The sequence below is a fragment of the Varanus komodoensis genome, unplaced genomic scaffold (genome assembly GCF_004798865.1).
Source record: "Varanus komodoensis strain SLA01 unplaced genomic scaffold, ASM479886v1 scaffold32, whole genome shotgun sequence".
In the NCBI taxonomy this organism is placed as follows: domain Eukaryota; kingdom Metazoa; phylum Chordata; class Lepidosauria; order Squamata; family Varanidae; genus Varanus; species Varanus komodoensis.
Window position 1 is genome coordinate 12,913,721 of NW_025335798.1, and position 22,816 is coordinate 12,936,536.

General features: G+C 43.6%; 1 protein-coding gene across 1 annotated transcript in view; it reads right to left on the minus strand.

The window, feature by feature from the left end:
- Positions 1-235: 235 nt before the first annotated feature.
- Positions 236-22,816, minus strand: part of CFAP221 (cilia and flagella associated protein 221) — a 31,883-nt gene continuing 9,302 nt past the window's right edge. Inside the window, exons 6-24 of the mRNA XM_044438302.1 lie at positions 19,145-19,248; positions 17,615-17,774; positions 14,009-14,141; positions 13,811-13,922; positions 11,771-11,882; positions 9,583-9,670; positions 8,743-8,832; positions 7,762-7,857; positions 6,423-6,519; positions 5,736-5,872; positions 5,224-5,304; positions 4,811-4,918; positions 4,546-4,695; positions 4,274-4,432; positions 4,060-4,160; positions 2,599-2,691; positions 2,257-2,364; positions 1,022-1,087; positions 236-359 (exon numbers count right to left, since the gene is read on the minus strand). Of these exons, the coding sequence (XP_044294237.1) occupies positions 236-359; positions 1,022-1,087; positions 2,257-2,364; positions 2,599-2,691; positions 4,060-4,160; positions 4,274-4,432; positions 4,546-4,695; positions 4,811-4,918; positions 5,224-5,304; positions 5,736-5,872; positions 6,423-6,519; positions 7,762-7,857; positions 8,743-8,832; positions 9,583-9,670; positions 11,771-11,882; positions 13,811-13,922; positions 14,009-14,141; positions 17,615-17,774; positions 19,145-19,248 (2,119 nt within the window). The remainder of the gene's footprint in view (positions 360-1,021; positions 1,088-2,256; positions 2,365-2,598; positions 2,692-4,059; positions 4,161-4,273; positions 4,433-4,545; positions 4,696-4,810; positions 4,919-5,223; positions 5,305-5,735; positions 5,873-6,422; positions 6,520-7,761; positions 7,858-8,742; positions 8,833-9,582; positions 9,671-11,770; positions 11,883-13,810; positions 13,923-14,008; positions 14,142-17,614; positions 17,775-19,144; positions 19,249-22,816) is intronic.

The following is a 22,816-nucleotide window of genomic DNA, read 5'->3' on the forward strand; positions in this document are numbered from 1 at the left end:
TCAAATGCATGGGTATTGAGGGGTAATGCAAACACATTGCTTTCCAACATATACAATATACAATTAGCAATGTTAAGAGACCATGAAGGAAATTCTGGGAACTTGTAGCCTGACCCAGAAGTAGATCTCTTCTTTCTGAACAGGAAACTATGCTCCATAAAATGTAGGAAGCTTGTCTGATTCATGAAAACATTCAAGCAAAAGTGAGGTGATGTTCCAAAGGGATCACATTTATTTAGTCTAGGATTAACTGTTTCTGTACTGCCTTTTCTCTCAGTTTCTCCATAGCTTCTTCAACCCTTTGTCCAAATATGTTGTTCTGAGTTTGGAAACACCAGTCCACAATGTCTCTTACATCTCTGCAAAAAGACAGACAAAAAATTCAGGATTTGAAACAAAGTGAATCAGGAAGCTTTTACACCAACAGGAGACAATGCTGTCCAGGAGTAACCAGATTAGGTGGAGCATATTAGAATAAATGGGAGGAGGAATGACCTATTTCAAAGTTCTATACTAGGTCCAACATACCAAGAAGTCTACCCTATATTATTGCCCATTTCCTCTGTGCGTCTGAAACTATTATCTAGAAATTAAAGTACGGAATGGTGCATTTCCAGTACTTTGGTACACACACGATATGTAGTGAAAGTCAACTATGAACATTTATAGGGTACTATGAACATTTTGCCCATCAAATTTCTAGGTATCTATGAATGGTGTTTTCTCAAAGAAACAAAATTGTGTGACCTACTGCAGAAGCTACCCCTTACCATTTCCTTGTACTCTGAAAGCACAAGCTAGGGCCTATGCGGTCACGGTCATATTTGCTGAATATGCTGTCCGTATCCTGCCCCCCTGTTGGCTATCAATTGTCTATCCAAGCATGTTTAGAACAAGTTTTTGTTCCTTTCCTATCCTGAGCCTACAGAGTGATGGTTTTGGGGCATCTACCAATAGAAAGAATCGCAATTTCTACTAGCTCTGCTAGCAAATGCCCTTAAAGTTCACATTATTCACTTACCTGGAAACAGGTGCAGAAGCATTCAGGGATATGCAGGAAGCAGCTTTAACCTCTACATTTATTTCACTGAAAAGAGAAAATATTAACAGGATACTAACAGTTTAATTGTGAGCTTAAGTGGACTCTGGGGGATAGTGGAGGACAGGAAGGCCTGGAGGAATGTTGTCCATGGGGTCGCGATGGGTCGGATGCGACTAGCAACAACAACAACAACCAGTTTAATCCTACAGAAGCAAATTCCATTCCACTGTAATGGGGCTGAACTAGAAGGTATGTTAAACTTGTCTGGTTGATTTTAAAAATAGCAGCTGGGAAGGAAAGGTGCAAGATATAAATGTGATACATGCTGCGTCCTGAGGGAAATCATGCCTTCCACCTCACAGCAGCTGCTTTTTCCCCTGGGAGGGAGACAGCCACGGTCGCTGATGCCAGTTTTCCCCTCGGGGTTGAATACCAGCTTGCAAGGTGGAGATGGACTTTGGGCAGGGCTACAGCATGAGGAGAAAAGAGCTAAACACCCCCCTCCCTGTGGCCACAATCCTTACACCCTTAACAGACTTTTTAAAAAACAAAAAATAGATACACATCAGATGCATTAATGCATTTAATGTATGTCTATTTCAGTCTTTACTTTGCCAAAGAATTGCAGGCTACATCTTCATGCACTAACTCAGATGAACAGTACTAGTTAGAGGAATACACTTCAAAGGCCAAGTCTCAGCACCACCTTTGCTGCTTTGAGAGCTTGGGCTTAAGAACACGTCAGTTTAATCAGGGACCATATTGCTGAACAAGTGTTGGTTGACATTACAAAGCTCCCTGTAGAAATCCAACCAAATTTGGACTGAACACAGAGCAGCAAGCTTTTGAAAGGAGAGTAATTCTGTGCAACTTGAAAGCTTGCCTTCCCTGCTAATAGCCCATCCCATAAAACCCTAACATCTGAATCCACTGTAGGGTGGATCTTTATCTTTCACCTGTATCTTTTTTATTGGAATTGCCAAAAATAATACAGGGATGGCAGAAGATTCCAAAAATGTAACTGTAAAATAGACTTCAAGCAGGGGCTGGAGAGGCATCTCCTGGGTTTGCCACAGTTCTGAGGTTCCTGCACCAAGTGAGTTGGGGAGGGGGTTGGATTGTGAGTTGGGGCAGAGCATTCCTTGGATCGCTTGCTTAATCAGAGCAGAGGCGTCTGGACTGGCTGCCCAACATTCTGACGGAAAGAGACCTACCTTCCCTCCTTGGGTGATTTACTGTTGTCGGCTGAAAGATCGATCTGGGGAAATTCAGCCCTTATCATCTCTGGTGAAAGTAAAACGGCTGTCTCCCCTCCAATCACTCTGAAATTTGACAATAATTGTATATTTCAGGTTGGTTGAGGACACACAAATGACTATTTTTTTTATTTCCAGCCTACTGAATTGCAAAGACTGTACATGCAAGAGCCATCTTACAAGTTTCAAATCCTTTGCACATCCACAAACACATAGCAAGACTTTGCTATCAAGTCTCAGTGCTTAAAACACAAAAACACAGTAACTTTCTTTTGAACAAACAGCAGGGAAGAAACTTACTCATCAATTACATTTTCCTTGTCTTGCTCTGGTAAGCCACTGAGAATTGGAGGAGTAATTTTTGGAATCATGTCTACATTATAGGGATCTGTACTGTGGAAACATAAGCACACCGAGGCATTAAGAAGAGACCTGAAAAGCACGCTCGACATCGGGTCAACAGCGTGACACAAGCAAAAGCAATGCTGCACACCAGGATCCCAAAGAGCGCCTGCCAGCCCCAATGCTCTTTCTGCTGACTGCCTCCTGTGCAACGGCTGAACTGAGCACAGAGCTGGGCTGAAGCAACCAGGGCAGTAAGAAGAAAGGGGGTGCGGATCGTGGTGGCTGCAGCAGCGGTGGGCATGAGGAGGGCAAAAAGGAGAAGCAGAGGAAAAGGAGCGAAGCAGCAGGGGAGAAAGAGTGCAAGGAAAAGAGGAGCAGTGCAGTGGTTGGTTGGTTGGTCAGCGGAGGAGGATGGAGGAAATTTCAAATAAAGGATAGAAGGAAGAGGACACAAAGAAGGCAGCATCCTTGGCAAAATAAAGAGAGACTCTGTGGTGGGGAGCAAATAAAGGCTTTTAAAATGTGCTCCTGGTGTTAGAAAGGCCTCCCGCCACCCTTTACAACTTCATGATATTGGCACTGGTTCTATTGTTTTTCTGACTCTGATATTTATACCAATTATTTTCAAAAGCAAACTAAGAAACACCTAATGCTTCAATGTGTCCTATATATATTGCCAAGTTCCAAAAAGAAATATAAAGTTTCCATTTGTAATAACTCTCAACCTGTACCTAACAAGCAAACTGTATAATACACAGTTGATTTTTAAGGCTGAGCAACTCCTGCTGGTGGGGAGGCACTTTGCTCCATCGGGTGCAGTGTCAGAATTCATCGCCAGCAGCCGCCCGTTGCCCTCTCAATGCGTAGCAGATAATAGCCACGACATCTTCCACTTTCCTCATGTAGCTGGGAACTAAAGTAGGATTATCCTTACATATATAAACTGCACATAAGCACATACCTAAATCACGCACTTCATTCTGAATGACATGCATCAAGAATAAATGACCACCTTCCAAATTTATCCACACAGCTTGTTCAGCTGCTCAGACCAGTGCACTTGAACAACAGGCAGGGACTATCTTGCTTGTTATTAAAGGCACTTATTATGATTTCCTTTCTATACCACCTCAAACTGAAGCTCTCTAGGCAGTTCACAACAAAGTTGTAAGCCACTCTGGGAGTCCTTTCCACTGAACAGCCAGGTAAAATAAAATGCTTCGAATAAGTAACTAATGCCCACCAGCAGAAGGAGAAGCAGCAAGTTACCAACCAAAAATGCCTGGGCAAAGATCTCCAGACAGCTATTACTACACTTCCAAATCTTCCAAGGCTGGTCCAAGCGTGCCACTTTGCCAATAAGGGTCAGGTGCTATTTATACTCGCACTTTGACACACATGACGGTTCTTTCTTACCAGAATGGTACCGCTACACCATTCAGAGCCGGTACATTAGGCAAAGTCGAATAGATGACTGGGGGAAATTTTCTCCAGTTAGTTACACCACGAATCACCTCCTGTAACAACCACAAACACAGGTTCATCAGGAAACACTGCTAGCCTAATTCTGATTGATTTGAAAAGACGAGCTTTCAGCTGTTAGCGCCCCGGTAATTTCAGCAGCACTTACCCTGTGATGGAGGAATTTCTTTTGTGAAATTGGTATGCTAGATTTGGGTGGGTATTTCCTGGTAAGCGCATATTTTAGAACAGGACAAATGTGATATTCGATGCTGCTTTCTGAATAGGGTAGTGGTGACTTGAACACATGCAATCCTGGACTAGGATTCTGGAAGAAAACAAAACATGGCCTTGAAACATGGGAGAAACCTAATGACACAGACCCAGGCTCTTCATCCTTTCTTAAGCGGCACATCGCACGATCTGTCCTTTTTTACTCACAAAGATCTGAAGAGGATGTTCAGTTGGAGGGTGAAGCAAAGCTTCAGGAGCTTTCAGGTTTAACAGGGAGACGTCCTGTGCATCCTCTCGTTCCTCCAAGGCAAGCTGTTTCGTTTCATCTGAAGCAGGGATGACTGGGATCAGCTCTTCCTGGGAAAAGACAGAAACAACAGGTAATTTGGAAAGGCTGCTTTGGTCACACTTATCATGCCACAAAAAAGGGAAGCAAACCCCCCAAAAAGAGGATGTTGGACTGGCTGGTTACCTCCGCGCCTGTCCTCAGAACTTGAGAGTACTTTGGAACTTTGTAACTGGTAGCTGCATGGTGTACACAGATCAGCTGATATCCCATAAGCCTATAATGCTGAGGAACCTTGTAGCAAAAGGGGGAAAAAGCATAATGCTGTAGAAATTCCTAATGATCAAATGAAATGAATTTCTAAGAAGCTGGTTGGCCACTGGAACGCTAAACCAGGCGGATGCGAGTGTGATCTAGCCTGGCTCTTATGTTCTCTTTATGACAATCATTATTACTCTTCCTAGTACTTGCATCTCGTTTATCATCATTCTTGTGCCTTCTCAACACTGTGTGAATGAAGCACTCAACACAGGAAAGCATTCCATATTCACACCCTAACCACGCCACAATTATCTGGAAAATCTGATACAGTATTTTACCTTGAGTTCAAAGAACTGGTGAGGTTGTTTGATCTTGATTCCTGCAGACCTGACAGGAACTATGCCAAGAATTTCTGGTGCCTGAAAAAGAAAAGTCATGTAAATGGATATCTACTTTTGCTCATAACAATCAACACAAAAGGTCAGTCGATCACCACCTGTCCTTTTTGACCCTCTGCCGCGGGCTTTCCCAACCTGTTGCCCTCCAGTTGTTTTAGACTACAACTCCCCACCTTCCCGACCATTGGCCTTGCTTGATGGACCTGATAGAAGCTGATGTTCAAAACATCTGGAGGGGGTCAGGTTGGAGAAGGCTGCTCTACTTTAAGGTGCCTAAGGATTTTCTGGATCTACTTCAACCTGGTTTGTTGCTGACAATATTCATAAACTGAATGGCAGAATCCTGCCAATACTGGCTTAGCACCCATAGGAGGTAGTTGTCCATGCCAGGGAAGACAGAAAACTGCATTAAATGACATACTCGTCACAGTGAGTGTCCTGGTGGTACCTACCAGTTCATCAGCCCACCGAGGTGCAGTGTATGTGGGGAATTCAAAAGGCAGGACGCGACTTGCAGTCATGACAAAAGGCACTCTCTTTTCCTCATTGCCTATGGCTGTTGTGCTGCCCATTCTGAAGCTGCTGCATTCTGTTGCACGGAGACAGACGAGGATGAAGGCCAAGATGAAAAGCACAGCAAAGGGGGGCTGACAGGTCTCCCACTAGAGGCCAACTGTAGAGCATCTTGCCCTTCCACCACTTGCTATCTGTAGCACCTGATCTTGATGCCAAACTTGGGAGAAGACAGGAGATTCCCTCCCCATCAACTGCCCACCAACAGTGACCCTCACACTTATTCCAGAATTACTCAGTGATACACCCACTGATTGTTATGGGACTGAGTGAATGGTGCGACTTCCCCATCTAGCATCATCACAGTACTCGAAATGCCTGTAGGGGACAGGGAAGTGCAACACACCGAAAGCCTTGTGTGGCCAGATTACTGAAGCCATGTCCTCATGGTGGGATTTTCTAGGCTCCAGTATAGTCAGTAATAAGCCTTTTCATGTAAAAAGCATTGTGGAGTAAAAGCATCAAGGTGTCTTTTCTGGGTTGTGGTAATTATCTTTCACTGCATAAAATTACTAATTAAAATAAAAACCCAGTTTAAACATAACAGAGTAGATTTGAGGCTTCACCTGATATGAACATCTCTTCCTCTTCTTTAAGTTTAACAACTTTATATCCTTCATGCAGCCAATTTATCACACGTTTTAGTCGACACTGAAGTAGGACCTAGAAGAATGATTTAAGATGCTGTTCCATAATTATGTATACTTAATCCTATTAACTTGTTTATGCGTAAGTGGTTAGACCACCATTATATTTGATATATGATAAATTTAATATGGTTGTCTAGTTATAGCTGGATGTATACCTGAGGAAAGTCTATAAAGTATACGTGGAGCGTGCAACACTGATGTGGAGTATACAGAAGATCATGTATTCTGAAATATTCTGACCTAATAATTTACTGGACTTTAAGGCTGATTTAGAGATATTTTATGTTTGTATCTTCTTTTCTGTACTGTGAAGATATATTAGCCAAACATTATGGCCAAGGCTTGGGTCTAAAGATATTTGGCAAGTCTACAATTGATGGGTATGCATTCTAGAACTTATACATCTTTTTTGAGTGTATGTTAACTTGGGTTATTCCAATTGAATTTAGGGCATACAAAACAAAAACAGTTTTCTTCATGTTAAAGATGACTTTCCCCTCCCTATAAGGTGCATTTACAACAGAATTCCATGAATATCAGGCTAGAAGTAAATCCCACTGAATTCAATAGGGCTCACTTCCAGGTGAGAGTGGTTATAGGGCTGCAGCATTAGGGAAGAACATGATCTAAATTAAATTCAGTTTAGTTTTTAATGAAAATATTTCATCAGTTTTTATTGGTCTCTTGAACCAAGGATTTTCATTCATAATAATGAAAAGATAGGCAAATATCAAAGCAAATTAAATATACAGTTGTTCATAATAAATCAGTGTTACATATCAGTATGTTTTTTTCTTCCAATAGTTAATAAAGATTTCTAATTTTAATTTAATAAATCACTTCATTGCCACCTGTGGGACAAGCTGCATGTTCATTTGTTTTCCAGTTTAACAGGATGGACGCCGTTTATTCTCCTGAGTTTAGTTTCCTGGCAGCACACAGAATTTTATGAAATTTACTTTGACGTAACTGGAAATACTTTTTTTTTTTTAAACAAACACAGACAGGAAGATTCTTGGAGCAGACGGGGGAATTTGGGGGGGTATGTACACCCACATGTATGCAGCTGCACAGGAAAGCAGGAACACCCACAAAAGAAATGGCGTCTGGGTAAAAAAAAAAAAAAAACTCTGATCTCTCATAAAATATTATCCATTACATCTTCAAGTCCAGAAAATTTTTTTAGAGATGAGTATGTCTGTAGCTGGTACGTGTGTCTCTGCGTAAAATTACCTGTGGCGGTTTGGTTCAGTACCTTTCGTGCAGCTTGCTGAAACCGCCGCAGAGTCCAATGCTTATGGCACCAAGGGTTGTTAAGCAGGAGGTCAAACGTGGGCTGGAATTTGGGGCACTGCATGGCACACACAGAACAAAAGTTTCAGCTGTTTTAGTTAGAAATTGCAAATAAAACCTTTTTTACAATGAATTTGTAGCATTCTATTGAGGCCTTTGAATTGTGGTGCTGGAGGAGACTCCTGCGAGTCCCTCGGACTGCAAGGCGATCAAACCAGTCAGTCCTAGAGGAGATCAACCCTGACTGCTCTTTAGAAGGTCTAAAGATGAAGTTCAAATACTCTGGCCACCTAATGAGAAGGTTACTGCTGGGAACAATTGAAGGCAAAAGAAGGGGACGGCAGAGGATGAGGTGGCTAGATGGAGTCACTGAAGCAGTCAGTGTGAGCTTAAGTGGACTCTGGGGGATGGTGGAGGACAAGAAGGCCTGGAGGATTGCTGTCCATGGGGTCGTGGTGGGTCGGATGCAACTTTGCGACTAGCAACAAAAAAAGAAAAAGCAGTACCATATTTACGCTGATTAATAGTATCTGCAATTACACCAACAGTATGACTGTGACTTCAGCAGAATGCGCTTCCAAATAAATGCACTATTCATGTTTAGATAGGAAAAGGTCCTACAAGCTGGCTGGGGAATGCTAGGAGTCACCGGACTACTTCTGGTTTAAACATTGATAGGATTGTGTCCTTAGGAGGGCAGCCTTATTCCGTTATAAAAACTGTATCATGAGATTATGGTCCATTTCTTCCTCACCAATTACAGATCAAATAATTCTAGCAGGCAACCAGTTAAGAAATTCTATTTAATCCATGATATTCATATATACCCTCATGATTGCTCTATTCCAGTGTTGTGGGCATTTTGTGACTCTATGTGAACACAAAGAGCTCCTCTTTTCCCTGCAGTCCTATCCACCTTCTTGACCCTAGCACAAAGACATACCTCATTGACACCTCGGATGACACGTTTGACAGAGATCTGAACATTCTTCCTATGAAACTCCTTCTCCATAATGGGATCTCCTCTTTTAATCTGGATTTGCATCATAAATATATATACATCCAAATCAGCACATTAACAGAACCTTAACCAAAGTTCTACATTTAATGCTAAGTAGAAATATTAATATTTCTTATATTTTTGTATCCTGAAAGTCTTATTATTATTCACCAGGAATTTTTCAAAGGTAGAGCCCCTTACACTAAAATAGATAAAACAAAATGAGGTCTGTCACAAAATGGGGATACGGCGGTCTCAGATTGAGAGGGCTGCAACGATGATGAAGCTCCTTGTCAGAAAAAGGCATACAAAAGGTTCAGAATCCGAGAGAGCATTCAGTCTTAAACAAAACCTTTAGGCCTAAGGGACAGGGAAGGTGCCATGGGGATGCAGAAAATAAAGTATTCCAAAGGAAACACCATGGCAGCGATGCCGTCAGACGCTCCCTGACAAGGAGGGAATGGCTAGACACGCCCAAGCAGGCTGTACAGGAGGTCACCTCCATTAATCTTCTTTATCTCTCCTATTTTCCCGTCAACATTCCATGTGAACATTTTGTGCAAAAGTCATGATAATATACAGATGCTCAAGCTCTTGGCAGCAAGGATGGAGTGTGTTTTGTTTCAAGACATGCCTTTGAAGCAGAAGGGAGGTCCCTTCCCCTTCAGTGCGTCTCTCTTTTTTGCCTCCTGTTTTGCCTGCCCTTTTACCCAAGTAGGTTCTATTCACTGCCCACAGCATACAAACCCATACAGTCATTTTAAAAGCAAAATATATCCTAACCTTGTACTGCTCTTCTTCTCTTTGTCGGTCTTCAAGAATCTGCTTTTGAAAAGTTGGGCTAATGGGATCTTTGCCTAAATGAACCTGCCTGCATTTGAATTCAGAAACAAGAAAATATTTCCACTTGAAAAGTTCAGCTCAAGCAAGTCTCTCCGTAAGAGCAATACATCGCATAGTTACTATCAATCCAAAACAAACGTGTTGTGGCTTGCGAAGACCACCTGCCTGCAGACTTGCCCATAAGGAGGATCAACTGCTCACAGAACAGCCCACATTAACTCGGAGAAATCCGTGGCTGGGCTGCTTTCCTCCTTGGTCCCTCGGCATGCTCCCTGCATGTATCCCAGTGCCACTTATGTGGCAACCCCACTCATATCCTGTCCCTGATTGGATGGATTAACTGAGGTGGCCACCCAGCAGTATTTATACCCACCTGCCCCAACTGCACCACCCCATTCAGGAGCCATCCTTGGAATTCGATCGATGGAGGCCATTGGCAACTGTCAGTTGAAGGCAGAATAGCAAGAGGATGACATTGACGAATGGGAGATATTGTTCTCCACTCCTTTGGTGCGCCTTTCATAAGAAATCACTTCACTCACTTTTAGAAATGTTTCATGGTGCTTCTGAATTGTGCCAGTGTGTTCATCCCTTTTAAGTACTATTTTTTCCACTGTTCTTGGCAAGGATGAACAATTTAGCCTGTCTATGTGCAATCTCATTTTGTTAATTTCCTTATGTATTACAGCTTTAGGAGCCTGCCAAAGGGGGCAAGTAAAAGGAAAGCAAATTGACAAAGAAAGACTGTACATGGTGGACAGGTGGATTTGCATAATAAAAATTACAAATACATTTGTATAATGTTGCAGCTACAAAGGCAAATGTACTAATCAAGTTAGGATCCTTCCAAAATACATTTTCAGCACTGGTGCAGGGTGGACATCACTGGTAATGGAGGAAGGAGGTGGTATTGGTGCAATTGTGAAGAGCAAAATGGTTTTTTTGCCCAGCTGTTGCCAGGCAGCTCTGCAGTTGCTTTGGGACGAGATGTGGCCGGGTTTGATCATCATGACAAGCTACCCTGAGAACAATGACCCTATTCCAAGGCAAAGGTTCCCAGAACGGCTTGTTTGTGCAAAACTACCCATGATGGGAAACCTGCTCTGGGTTTGGATAGGGTTGCAGTGATCCTGTAGAATCCAGCTCTGTTCTGCTCCCCAGACCTCTTTCTCATGCTTGCTTAGGAAGTGAATCAAGCTTAGGTGCAATTGAAGACGGATCAGAAACACTAGTGGAGCTCCTCTTGTGCAACCTGGCAAGCTTTCTCTGCAGCATGAGCAGCAAATACAAAGCCCATGTGCAGGAGAAGGATTCCACTTGTGCAGTATTGGCATGAATTCAATTCCTGCCAGACACACGCATGAACGGTTGGCATGCTTGGTGCCACATTGGACCAAGGGCTATGAGAAAGTAAGCTGGAGTCCAGGGAGCTGAGCTGAAGGAATCTGATGGATTCCCACCACCGAAGTGGATTTTTCACACACCCCTGGGTTCAGATGTCATGCTAAGCCACTCTGTGGTGATCACCCATGATGACAACCCACTGTAACTTAGCATGACTTGCAAATCCAGTTAGTATATCATGGTCAGGCCTGCAGTGGACACATATTGTGTTTATTTGAGCCACTTACCATATTATATATGCCTATCACTCACATTAGGCAAGACCATTTTGAAGTTTCCACTAATTTCAACGGACGAATTTAGCATTTACTTAACCTTCTCCCAGTGAAATGCACACGATTTCAAAGTGCTTCGTTTTGGCTGGACTGTGCTCATAGGCTAATGCATGGATTCTGCCCCTACCCATACTTAAGAACGTAAGTTTGCTTTCTCCTGAAACACTGAGTGAGTCAAATGACTGCTTTTCAATCAGCGCATAAGCAACTGGAAGCCAGGAGTCACAGTGGGTACTATCTGAAACAACTTTAGGGGGTAGGGCAGTAGCAGTCATAAAATCGACAATTATTGTGTTCTAACTACAATCAGATATGAACTGGGACACAAATATGACGACTTTAATCATTTTTTTCAAAAACATATTTCACTAATACACTAGGTGATTTGCTTTGTTCAAAGAAGTTATGTTCATTCATTTCCTCTTGGCTAACCTGCAGGTATCACTCACCATTTAAGTTGGTTGATTTGTTCTTCCTGGATGTCTTGCTTGACTTTCAGTAGAAAAACGGCTTCCTTCACCTGCCTTGTTTTAACTGCTCCATCACCTTGTCCTTCTAAGACTGCAGGACACAAATACCGACAGCTATTGAACAGGATGCTTGGGGACGGCCCCCCTCTATCACAACCCGCCTGTTATAAAGGCTGAATTATTCATTGGCATTTTGACAATTTCAGCATGTGGAAAATGCATGGGTCACATTGTTACAAAGATCGGTTTAAAGAAGGCAGATCATCTTTAAATATCTTTTCATTACGAAACATCTGACATTGTGAGAATGAGACTTCTGTTACAGCAAGGTCTACTGTTTGCAGGGTTCTTGCATACACACACACGGATACGGGCATGCGTGCGCACACACACACATGCACGCACAGAACAGATAAAATATACCGAAGAGACATTTCAGCACCTGAAAATTAGCATTGATAGCAAGTATCAACCTACAGACTGGGGTGTCGGGTCTCTTTCAACAAGGGTTAAACTCCTTTTCACAAAAGCTCTCGAGAGTGGCATTGTAGGTGTTGTTGGGGCTGAAGGCAAAAGAGGCAGAGCCGAATATAAAAGCGGTGGAGTCAAAATACCAGCCTATTTTAGCTGACAGCGCCTACTGTCAGCAAGTGAGCCTTTGGAGAAGTATTCCACCTTTTAGAAGGGAGGAAATCTTTGCAAAAGCAGGGGAACCACTGAATGATCACTTTTTTGTGGGGAAGGGGGTGAGGCCAACAGAATCTGGGAACCCTGGAAGATCCATTTGGGAGCCCAGACAGGCTGGATTTGGCCCCAGTCCTAAGGTTCAAAGTAGTGAAATAGAATGTCAGAAATTATATACAATGCAACTGTTTCAGAGGTGTTGTAAGTGTGAAGGGTGTTCTGAGTATCTTCATTTGGTAACCTTGAGACTGCAGACTTGGTCTACTGGAGAGAAAAAAGGAGTAGGCAAGACCTGCTCATGGCAGCTTGATCCTTCTCCCCACAACCAAGACGCCTGAGGATCCATCCTTGGGCCTCTTCTTTTTTCTTCCTGTACCTTCCACCCTGCTGCAGTCTCACAATGGAGATGGCCAGGGGACCAAGGCTCAGAGAGTGGCCAAGCAGCATCCATATGAACAGAAAGAAGAAGTGGTGTGAGGCGGCCCTTCGGGCTCACACAGAACTGCCAGGCTAGAGGAAGCAGAAGGTGATCTAGTGCAAGCGGGGTGGGTGGGATCCTTCAGTCCAGATGGAACGGATCAGTCAATACTACTTAGATTGCAGTGAGACACTGTGACCTCTAAACCAAAGAATCGAATTCGAAAATATACAGAAGGCTACAGTCAGTGCACAGAGCTGTGCTTTATGGTGGAAGCAAATCTCTACACCTCAAAACTCTTCCTCGGGCCATTAGCCAGCCTTTCTGGGAAGTTCAGGAGGTAGGGGGAAAGATAAATTTTTTTGAACTCCTTTAATTTTTTTAAATTTAATGTTTTAATAATTAGTTGCTAGTGTAATGATGTTTTATGAGAATCAGAATATAGAGTCAATCCACCCATGTCTTTCTCACTTGTGCTAGTAACAGTCCATTACTTTTCTGTGGGAAAACTGCAGTAGCAACACCATAATTTTTAGCAGAACTGAAGAGCATGTCATTGTGAAACCTCATATTATCCTTTTCAAAATGTATACAATATCTTGTCCTTGATAATGAAATTGAATTCCTTACCCCATCCTGCCTTGCCCTCAACATTATTATTAAATAATGTCATCCATGTATACAAAGAAGAAAACAGGTAGATGCCCCAAGAGAGTTACAATCAAGAAAATAACACAAGAGATACAAGAGGAGGATGCAGGAGTAAACAGGTAAACAATATGCAATGCTTGCACTTACAAATTTATTTAACTTCTAAGTCTCAAGTCTGCTGTCATTTTCACCTATTACAGACATGTCCAGAAATTCCAACCATACATATCACACACTGCACAACATCTGATATTCAAAGTTGTTACCTTCTCTTAAGTGCTTAATCTTTAATTTGCCTGGTTCCTGAATCAAAACAGTTGCTACAGCATAAGAAGTTGACAAATCAGCTGGGAATCGCAAGTTTTGATATTCAATGGCCTATAAAATAAAATGTGACATTTCACAGCAACTAACAAACACAACTTTTTAAAAGCAATAATGTATTTTTTTTCTTAAATTCCCACCTGTCCTCTTTGAAGAGGGCCAAGCCACTTATGTTTTAGTGATAGTGTCCTCTGTGGCAGGCGTACCACTGCTTTACCAGCGGATTTCGGTATTCTGTGCAAAATTGCTTCTTGCTTCTCAAAGTCTCCTCTTCTGGATTTTGAAAGAGACATACATTTAATATCCATAAGCAAAAGTACATCTACAGGTTTGGAAAGGACAAAATTCCTTGGGGATGTGGGTGGCAAAATGTTGGGACTAAAACTTTGAGTATCATCTCCCTCAAGAGATGGGGGAGCTCCTGCAATGGCAAGATCCCTTGAGGGCATTACAGGAAGTCCCCTACATATGAACCTTCAAGTTGCGAACTTTCAAATATGCGAATGTGCTTTTGTGTACTTTACTGTAATAATTGAGAGAGATGAGTCCAGCAAAGTGTAACACAGGTCACACCAACCTAATGGTAACATCAGACGCAGAAGAACCCATCAGACAACAACACGGGTGCACTTCTGCACTGCCACATACCTGGAAGTGTAACTTCTGAAAGCCCTCTAGGGATGTCAACAGAAGTCCTTCAGTGGTGTTACAAACCTATTACAGTCCAGTACTATATAGCCCATTGTGCTAGTTGGGTACCTATGCTGTATTGTTGGACTTATGAACAAATTGGACTTACGAGCATGCTCTTGGAATGGAACTTGTTTGTATGTAGGGGACTTCCTGTACTTCTCCCATTGCCCCCAGAACCCCAGGGTTCAGTCAGTCAGCAAAATGAGTCAATAGAGAAGAGGGACATCTCCTGCCTTTCGCCATATCCTTCTGCTGTAGCTTTTGCCACTCCTGGCTGCAAGGAAAGCAAAGGGAAAGGTGGTGTCTTGGGGAAGTGGCTTTTGGGAGTAAAGGAATGTGGTGGAGACAGGTGCAGGGGAAGCCAGGAACTGGCCTTTGGCTCAGGTTTTAGTTTGAGCTGGAGTCTATAAAACTCTCCTCTAATCCTGAGACAGGACTTGTGAATCACTTAAATTTGTTTTCAAGCCAAGGTTGGCAAACCTTCCTTGCTTAGTTGCTGCAATGTTACTTCATGTAACTTATTTTATTGTTTTACTTAGAACATAGAAACAGAGCGAGTCAGAAGAGGCCTCCTGGGCCATCTAGTCTGACCCCCGGCTCCAGCCAGCTCCGCTCATGACAACTGCTTGGCTACAGCAAAGTCACACACAGAGACAGTTCCTGTGCTCAGTTAGTGCTAGAACGCTAAGAAACCTTCTGTGATCCATTTATCTTCTCAATGCCTCACTTGGTAAGGAAATAAATTTACTTAAGTAAATAATTTGGGTGTTTTAGTGCATACTAGTTGCATTAGGCTTTACTTTTTAAACAAAAGACATTAATAACTTATTTAGAGTGCACTGACAGACATGAGGAAAGTAGCAGAGGAACTAACAGCAACATATGTTTTCACAATCCCAAATGATTTCTGCATTTCAGCAATCAACACCCAAGGCAAAAGCTTTCCCCAAGCTGTAACCCTCCAGATGTGTTGCACTGAAGTTGGCATAATTCCCAGCTGGCACAGAAGGTGCCAGGTTGGAGGTACACAATGTAGTGTAGCTGCATTTTAGTAAACTAGACTGGATTTGCATGACCCAGTAACCAATTGTGGGTAAACAGCCATGGTGGCTTGTTGTGCAGTTCAAATAGACACCTCTTCCCACAGGGCAGGCTGATTTGTGGCAACAAACCATCCAACAACCCAGGCCTTGTTGAATTCATGATGGGTTGACAGGTCATCGGAACCTGGGATGATAAACCCAAGGCGGACTGCAGGAAGTGGCGAGATGCTAGGCAAATGAGCCCCCCTCAAACGGATAATTTCATGACTGTGTAATTCCTTGTCATTCCCCCACCACAAAAAATTTGTTCTAATTTGCTTTGTTGTTGTTTAGTTGCAAAGTCATGCCCACAACCCCATGGACAACATTCTTCCAGGCTCTCCTGTCCTCCACCATTGCTCAGAGTCCACCCAAACCCTCCCCCACTGCCCCAGTGACTCCATCCAGCCACCTCATCCTCTGCCGTCCCCTTCTCCTTTTGCTGTCAGTCGTTCCCAGCATCAGGGCCTAATTTGCTAGGTAGGTTGAATGAAAGAACCCTTTCTTTTGACTACTAGCAATATAAAGTGCTTACACAAAGGAGGTGGCATAATCTTCCCTTTCTGGAGCACCCAGAGGCTGGGGAAATGTGGAAAAGGTGGAGGACACTTACAAAAGTCAGGGCAATACTAAAAAACTGGACAATCACACCAAGGGGGAGGGGCTGATGTACTTGCCGTCCACTTGCATTCCTTTGCCACTTTGCTTTTCACCTGACAGCTTGCCAACAGACAGCTATCAAGTCTGTGCAAAGCCACCTACAGTATATTACAGAAGTGAGTACACCCCTCACGTTTTGTAAATATTTTATTATATCTTTTCATGTGACAACCCTGAAGAAATGACACTTTGCTACAATGTAAAGTAGTGACCATACAGCTTGTATAACAGTGTAAATTTGCTGTCCCCTCAAAATAACTCAACACACAGCCATTGATGTCTAAACCACTGGCAACAAAAGTGAGTACACCCCTAAGTGAAACTGTCCAAATTGGGCCCAAAGTGTCAATATTTTGTGTGGCCACCATTATTTTCCAGCACTGCCTCAATCCTCTTGGGCATGGAGTTCACCAAAGCTTCACAGGTTGCCACTGGAGCCCTCTTCCACTCCTCCATGACGACATCACGGAGCTGGTGGATGTTAGAGACCTTGCACTCCTCCACCTTCCATTTCAGGATGCCCTGCAGATGCTGGATAGGGTTTAGGTCTGGAGACATGCTTGGCCAGCCATCACCTTTACCCTCAGCTTCTTTAGCAAGGCAGTGGTCGTCCTGGAGGTATGTTTGGGGTAATAAAGTATTTACAAAATGTGAGGGGTGTACTCACTTCTGTGATATACTGTATATTCAGCCCATGGCTGTGGCCTACTGCACTTTCCCAGCAGAAACCAACTAGGGCACTGACTGAGCAAGACCCACATTTCGAGCAGCCGTAACTGGGCACCTGCAAAGGCTGAGAAAAATTACACATGAAACTGCACCCATTTGTGCCACACCCTCCCTGCCTCCCCAAAAAGCAAGCCAGTAACTGCTGCTCTGAAGTGGTGCGTGGGAATCTCACACCATTCAGGTTCACCAAATGACCTCCTGCTTTGCCCCTTTCTAGTGTTATGGCATAGGAAGACTTTTTCTTATTCACTTTATTTAAGCACCACTCACAATTGTTTACATCCCTCACCATGCCTTCCTGTATTCACCATTTTTCTATACTAAAAAGATCCAAATGTTTTATGGGCGGTAAGTTCACATGAGTACATTAGCCCCAACTTACTTGTTACATGAATTTCTATGGCACCTAAGGCACAACTAACTTACTCAGAATCCAACCTGATGTTTTTACAGTGGCTTGGCTTTTTTCTCAATCTTTAGCATATACCAAAGGGGAACCTGCAATATGACGTATCTGGCCAAGGTCTCTCAATAAACACAATGATTTAAAAATAATTCAAAGCAAGCATCAGTACAACATACGTAAAACTCTGGCTGGGTGTAGAAGTTCCTGTGAATGCACATACATAAGGTTTTGAGTCAAACTGTGAAATCCACAACTGGATTTGCATCTGTGCCGTTCCGTATTCAAATGGTGCATAAGTAACTACCACTTGTGCTTTTCCACTGGCTGGAATTATTCCTATAATGAATGAATAAATAATGAAATTTAATCCATGCATTTATCCTGAAGTCAGAGTGGCACTTTTTACACTGAATGAAATATGCCAAGCAGTAAAGTGCCAAAAACAATCAGGGATTGTTTGGGAGGCCTTGGGAGGAGATATGAGTTCAACCAGTTTGGTCAGCAGACTGAAACCCCAACTGCTCATGGGCAGAGAGCACTGACAGACTTGGACAGATCTCTCGGGGGATTAGGACGTGGAAGAGCTACCCCTCAGCCTGCGGAAAGGCGTTCTAACTGCAGAGGGTCCAGAGAAAGCTCTACAGACATACATGTACCACCAGTGTTGTTGCCAGTGCCATATTCAGAAACAGGGCATTCTGGGGATGGGGAAGGGGTGCGTAGGGCAGGGCTTTGGATAGGCTGGACCCACGCATTCTCTATTCCTGAGAGAGAGGCCTGGTCCAATGTCCATCAGTTCTATCAGCCTGGAACTGCCATAGCTAATTCCCTTCCAAATACTTTCATTGGGGGGAAAAGGAGATCCTGAGAAAATAAGGTCCACTGCATTAAAAAGTCTAGAAAAGTTACCCTGCCTTCATGCCCTGGGAAATCTGTCCCTTTGTTCCCTCTACAACCTCTGTTGGGATTGCTCTCATAGCTAAAGAGTCTGTAGCACTTCAAGGCAACAAAGCCAAAAAAACAAAAACAAAAGTCAACCCATAAAACTGAGGCTTATTCCTTCTGGAAGACTTATCCATGTGATTTCTATCCATTGCCTAAACTCAACCTCTAAGCTACTTGTATTTTTACACTGCACCCAGCACTGGAAGTTTTTGATACGAAACAGTCACTTCTGCCTTGCTTTGCAAGCATGGAAGGGCCTGCAGGCTACACCCAGCCTCCTGATGCAGCCATCTGAACCAGGCTCTCCTTGAAGGCAGTTCAGCTGGGAACAATCCAACAACATCCAAGTGCAGGCAAAATCACACAATGCTATTGGAAACTTACCCCTGCAGAACATCAATCACACATGTGAGCACAACAGATTCCCAAGAAACCCATCACATTAGCAAGCACGAATGATGCTGCACAGGTGTTGGTTTCTGCTCACACACGCTCAAGAGTTAGTGCACAGATACCGCTGGATCAGTCCCACTGAACCCTGTGGTATTTATATCTGATATATCCTCAACAAGTTTAGGATCAGGCTGCAAGTGGAAGAGAGCTAGGCAGATGGTAGCTTCAGCCTGAGGCAGTCCAGATGGGCTGAAACTGCTGAGGAAGAGCTCTGTTCTTCACTTGTAACTTTGATGTTTCAATATACAACTACGTTACTAGCCCAACTATTTAAAATGTTAAACAATGTTTCCTCAATCAGATCTTACCAGATGTTGGATGAACAGTAAATGCTTTGTGAGGCTGAAGATACTCAATGTGGAATTCAAAATCTATGGGACAGCTGCACTGCAGGGGGATCACATATTCCTTGCTACAAAAGGTGAAACGGGAAAAATAATTAAATGGATGTTCATACACATTTGTACGTCAGCAGCATGTTAGAGATGTAGCCAGTCTGTGGGGAATGATATATTGTGAAACTGATTCTCAGGGAGATGCTGTAAGCCAGGCCCAGCCACAGAAAGCCAGATCCCTGAGAATTCTGTTCTACTAGGGCTTCCACCGGCTTACAAGCTAGAAAGGAGAGAGAGATTTAGGATGCTGATACGGCCTGGGAGATCTGATCCTGACAGGGATCTCTGCGTGATCAGGGAAAAGGGTCACAGGGGGAGGACCTTGTAGAAGCACTTCCTGACAGTCAGGACCCCGAGGATGTAGAATGGGCTTCCACGAGAGGTCGTTGAGGCCCCATCAGTGAGGGTGTTCAAGGATAGGCTGGATATGCACATGGTGGGCATGTCGTGAGTGGAGCTGGCTGGAGCCGGGGGTCAGACTAGATGGCCCGGGAGGTCCCTTCTGACTCGCTCTGTTCCTATGTTTCTAAGTGGGGTATGTCCAAAATGCATCATCAATGAGTGGAGGTGGAACAGAGGCAGCTGGCAAGGTTTAGCACACACACTTTTGTGAAGTAGGCTTCCTTGCCAGGATTGAAAGTCCAGCCGTGATCCTTAGCAGGCACTCTCTAATAAGTAAATGAGAGTAATGGGCAGCAGAGTTTGCTGGATGCAACATCTTCGTAACCTGGCAAGCTTCCTGGTTTTGCTATCTGGATGGAATTATAAACTCATCTGGTTATATTCTGTCTGTTGAACCCAAGGCAGACCGAGTCCGCTGTTGAGATCCTTGTAAAGTGATCCAGCCCAAAGAACGATGTTGTAATCTCTTATCTGCAGGTCTTTATTGGGACTGTATAGATAATTAAAGGAATTACTCCAATAAAAGTTATACCACAATTTGTGCCTCTGTATCAGGAAGTTAGGTCTTGATTTAGAAAGCAGCACTGGTTTGAACTTGGAAGGGTAACTTACAAGATAATGAAATATTCACTAGACTTAAATCCTTTTTTATTTTTAGTGATTTACATCCAAACTTTGCCAAAAGTATTTTTGTATAATTATACGTGCTGCCAGAACTCTAAATACAGGTAGCCCCTGTTATGAACAACCTGCTTACAAAGACCTTGTATTTATGAACACGTGGACTACCATAACCCCTATATGAGTATCCCTAACAAAAAGCCATGAATATCTCTAGGGAACTATGTGATGTGTTTGGTGACATGTTATCAATAGCCATGTAGTTCCCTAGAGATCCAATAATCACAGATTTTTGTTCTGGGCATTGGCTTGACTGCACCCAAGCCAGTGTGTTTCAGGGCATATGCAGGGCCTCCAGGATAAAGCAAAACCACGGCAAAACAGTTTCCAGGAAGGGCAGAAGCAGAAGTGCCCTGGTGACTTCTCCCTACTCCTCTGTTGTTGTTTTAAAGCTTGAGATCCTGTTTTTATTCATAAAAGTAGGTTGCTTACCTGTAACTGATGTTCTTCAAGTGGCCATCTGTGCATTCACACATATGGGTTGCTGCGCCTGCACAGTGCCTTTGGCCAGAAGATTGCAAGCTAACAGTTTTTGGCGGGAAAGCTCCCCTCCCCCTCCCCCATAGCCTATAAAGAGCGGGGTGTCCGCCATTTTGTTCAGTCTTTGATGACCGAACGTACGCCCCCATGTGGAAAAAATTGTCACTACTAGATAGGAAAAAGATCGGTACCATGAAAAAAGGGGAACCTTCGGTACCAACGAATATGTCCACTCACCGACACCAAGCAGGGCTGGTGGGTGGGTTGTGTGACTGCACAGATGGCCACTCGAAGAACAGCAGTTACAGGTAAGCAACCTGCTCTTCTTCGTCATGGCCTCTGTGCATCACACATACGGGTAGATTAACAAGCTTACCATAAAAGGAGGAGGGGAGGTGTCCTCAATGAAGAATAGATGAAAGAACGGCTCTGCCAAAGGAGCAATCTTGCCAAGCCCAAACATCTAGATGATAATGTCTGGCGAAAGTGCAAGGGTTCACCCAAGTAGCAGCTCGGCATACATCATCAATTGGAACCCCCAATGCAAAGGCAGATGAGGCTGCAACAGCCCTAGTCGAATGGCTTCGAGGAGTTGTGAGTAATTCAATCTTAGCCAGTTGATAGGATAAAGTGATAGTATGGACTATCCACTTGGAAAGTCTCTGCGGAGTGACTGGAGCGCCTTGATCACTGGTGCAATATTTAACGAATAGTCTATTTGAGTGTCGAATAGATTCAGTCCTCGATCTGTAGAAGGCTAAGCAGTGCCGAACGTCAAGTGAGTGCAATGATCTTTCTAACAGAGTCGACGGTGACAGAAAAAAGGCAGGTAAGATAATATCCTGTCCCATATGAAAAGATGTGGCACCTTAGGAAGAAAAGATGGATCGAAGCGCAAGATGACCTTTTCTCTGTGAAAATTCAGGTAAGGAGGGTCTATACGGAGAGCGTAGAGCTCACTGGCCCGTCGGGCTGAAGTAACCGCAACAAGAAATGCTGTCTTCCATGAAACCAGACGTAAATCGACTGTTGCCAATGGTTCGAAAGGAGCTCTTGTAAGTGCTTGCAGAACAAAGAGAGACTCCATGTAGGCATTACTGGCCTGATTGATGGATTAAGATTATGAAGTCCTTTAAGAAACCTCTTAACAGTAGGTTGAGAGAAGATGGTTGATCCGTCAACCAAGCCACGATGGTAGGCTATTGCTGCCACATACACTTTAACTGAAGACGGTTTCAATCTGGAATGGTGTAGTTCTAACAGGAACTGAAGGATTTGATGTATCGATGATGTAAATGGAGAGAATGAATGAGACTCAGCAAAGGTAGAAACTCATCTCCATTTAGCCACATAGGACTTCCGTGTGGACAGCTTCAAAGCAGAATCAAGGATGTGTTGGATATCAGGATGAAAGACTGTCGGATTCGATGGATTAATCCTTGAATCCGATGGTACGGAAGGAAGAAACGAAGAGGAAACGCCAAACCCACTGGATTCGATAGCAGGATTCAAACCACTTGAAGTTGTCGTTGATACCGATGGCGCAATGGTAGCTATCGGATTCGCCACGCTGTTAAGTTCAATAACAATAAATCTGGATGGTGAAGCGTACTGCCCTGTTGGGTTATGAGGTACAGAAGCAGTGGTAGATGGAGGCATTCCCCATGAGAGATGTTGAGCAGTGTCGCAAACCAAGCTTGGCGTGGCCACCAAGGGGTAATTAGTATGCCCGTGGCCCGATCGTATACTATCTTCACTATCACTCTCATCATAAGAGGGATTGGAAGGAAGGCATAAAAGTTCAGGTTGTTCCAGGGAATCATGAAGGCATCCCCTAGCGATCTGTCCCCGATTCCCGCTCTCGAACAGTAAGCATCGCACACCTTGTTCTGTTGGGTGGCGAACAAGTCCACGTTGGGGAACCCCCAGCAATGAAAGAGATGGTCGCGTGTCTGAGGATCTAGTTCCCATTCATGAGAGATGAACATGTGCCTGCTGAGGAGGTCCGCTTGCACATTGTCC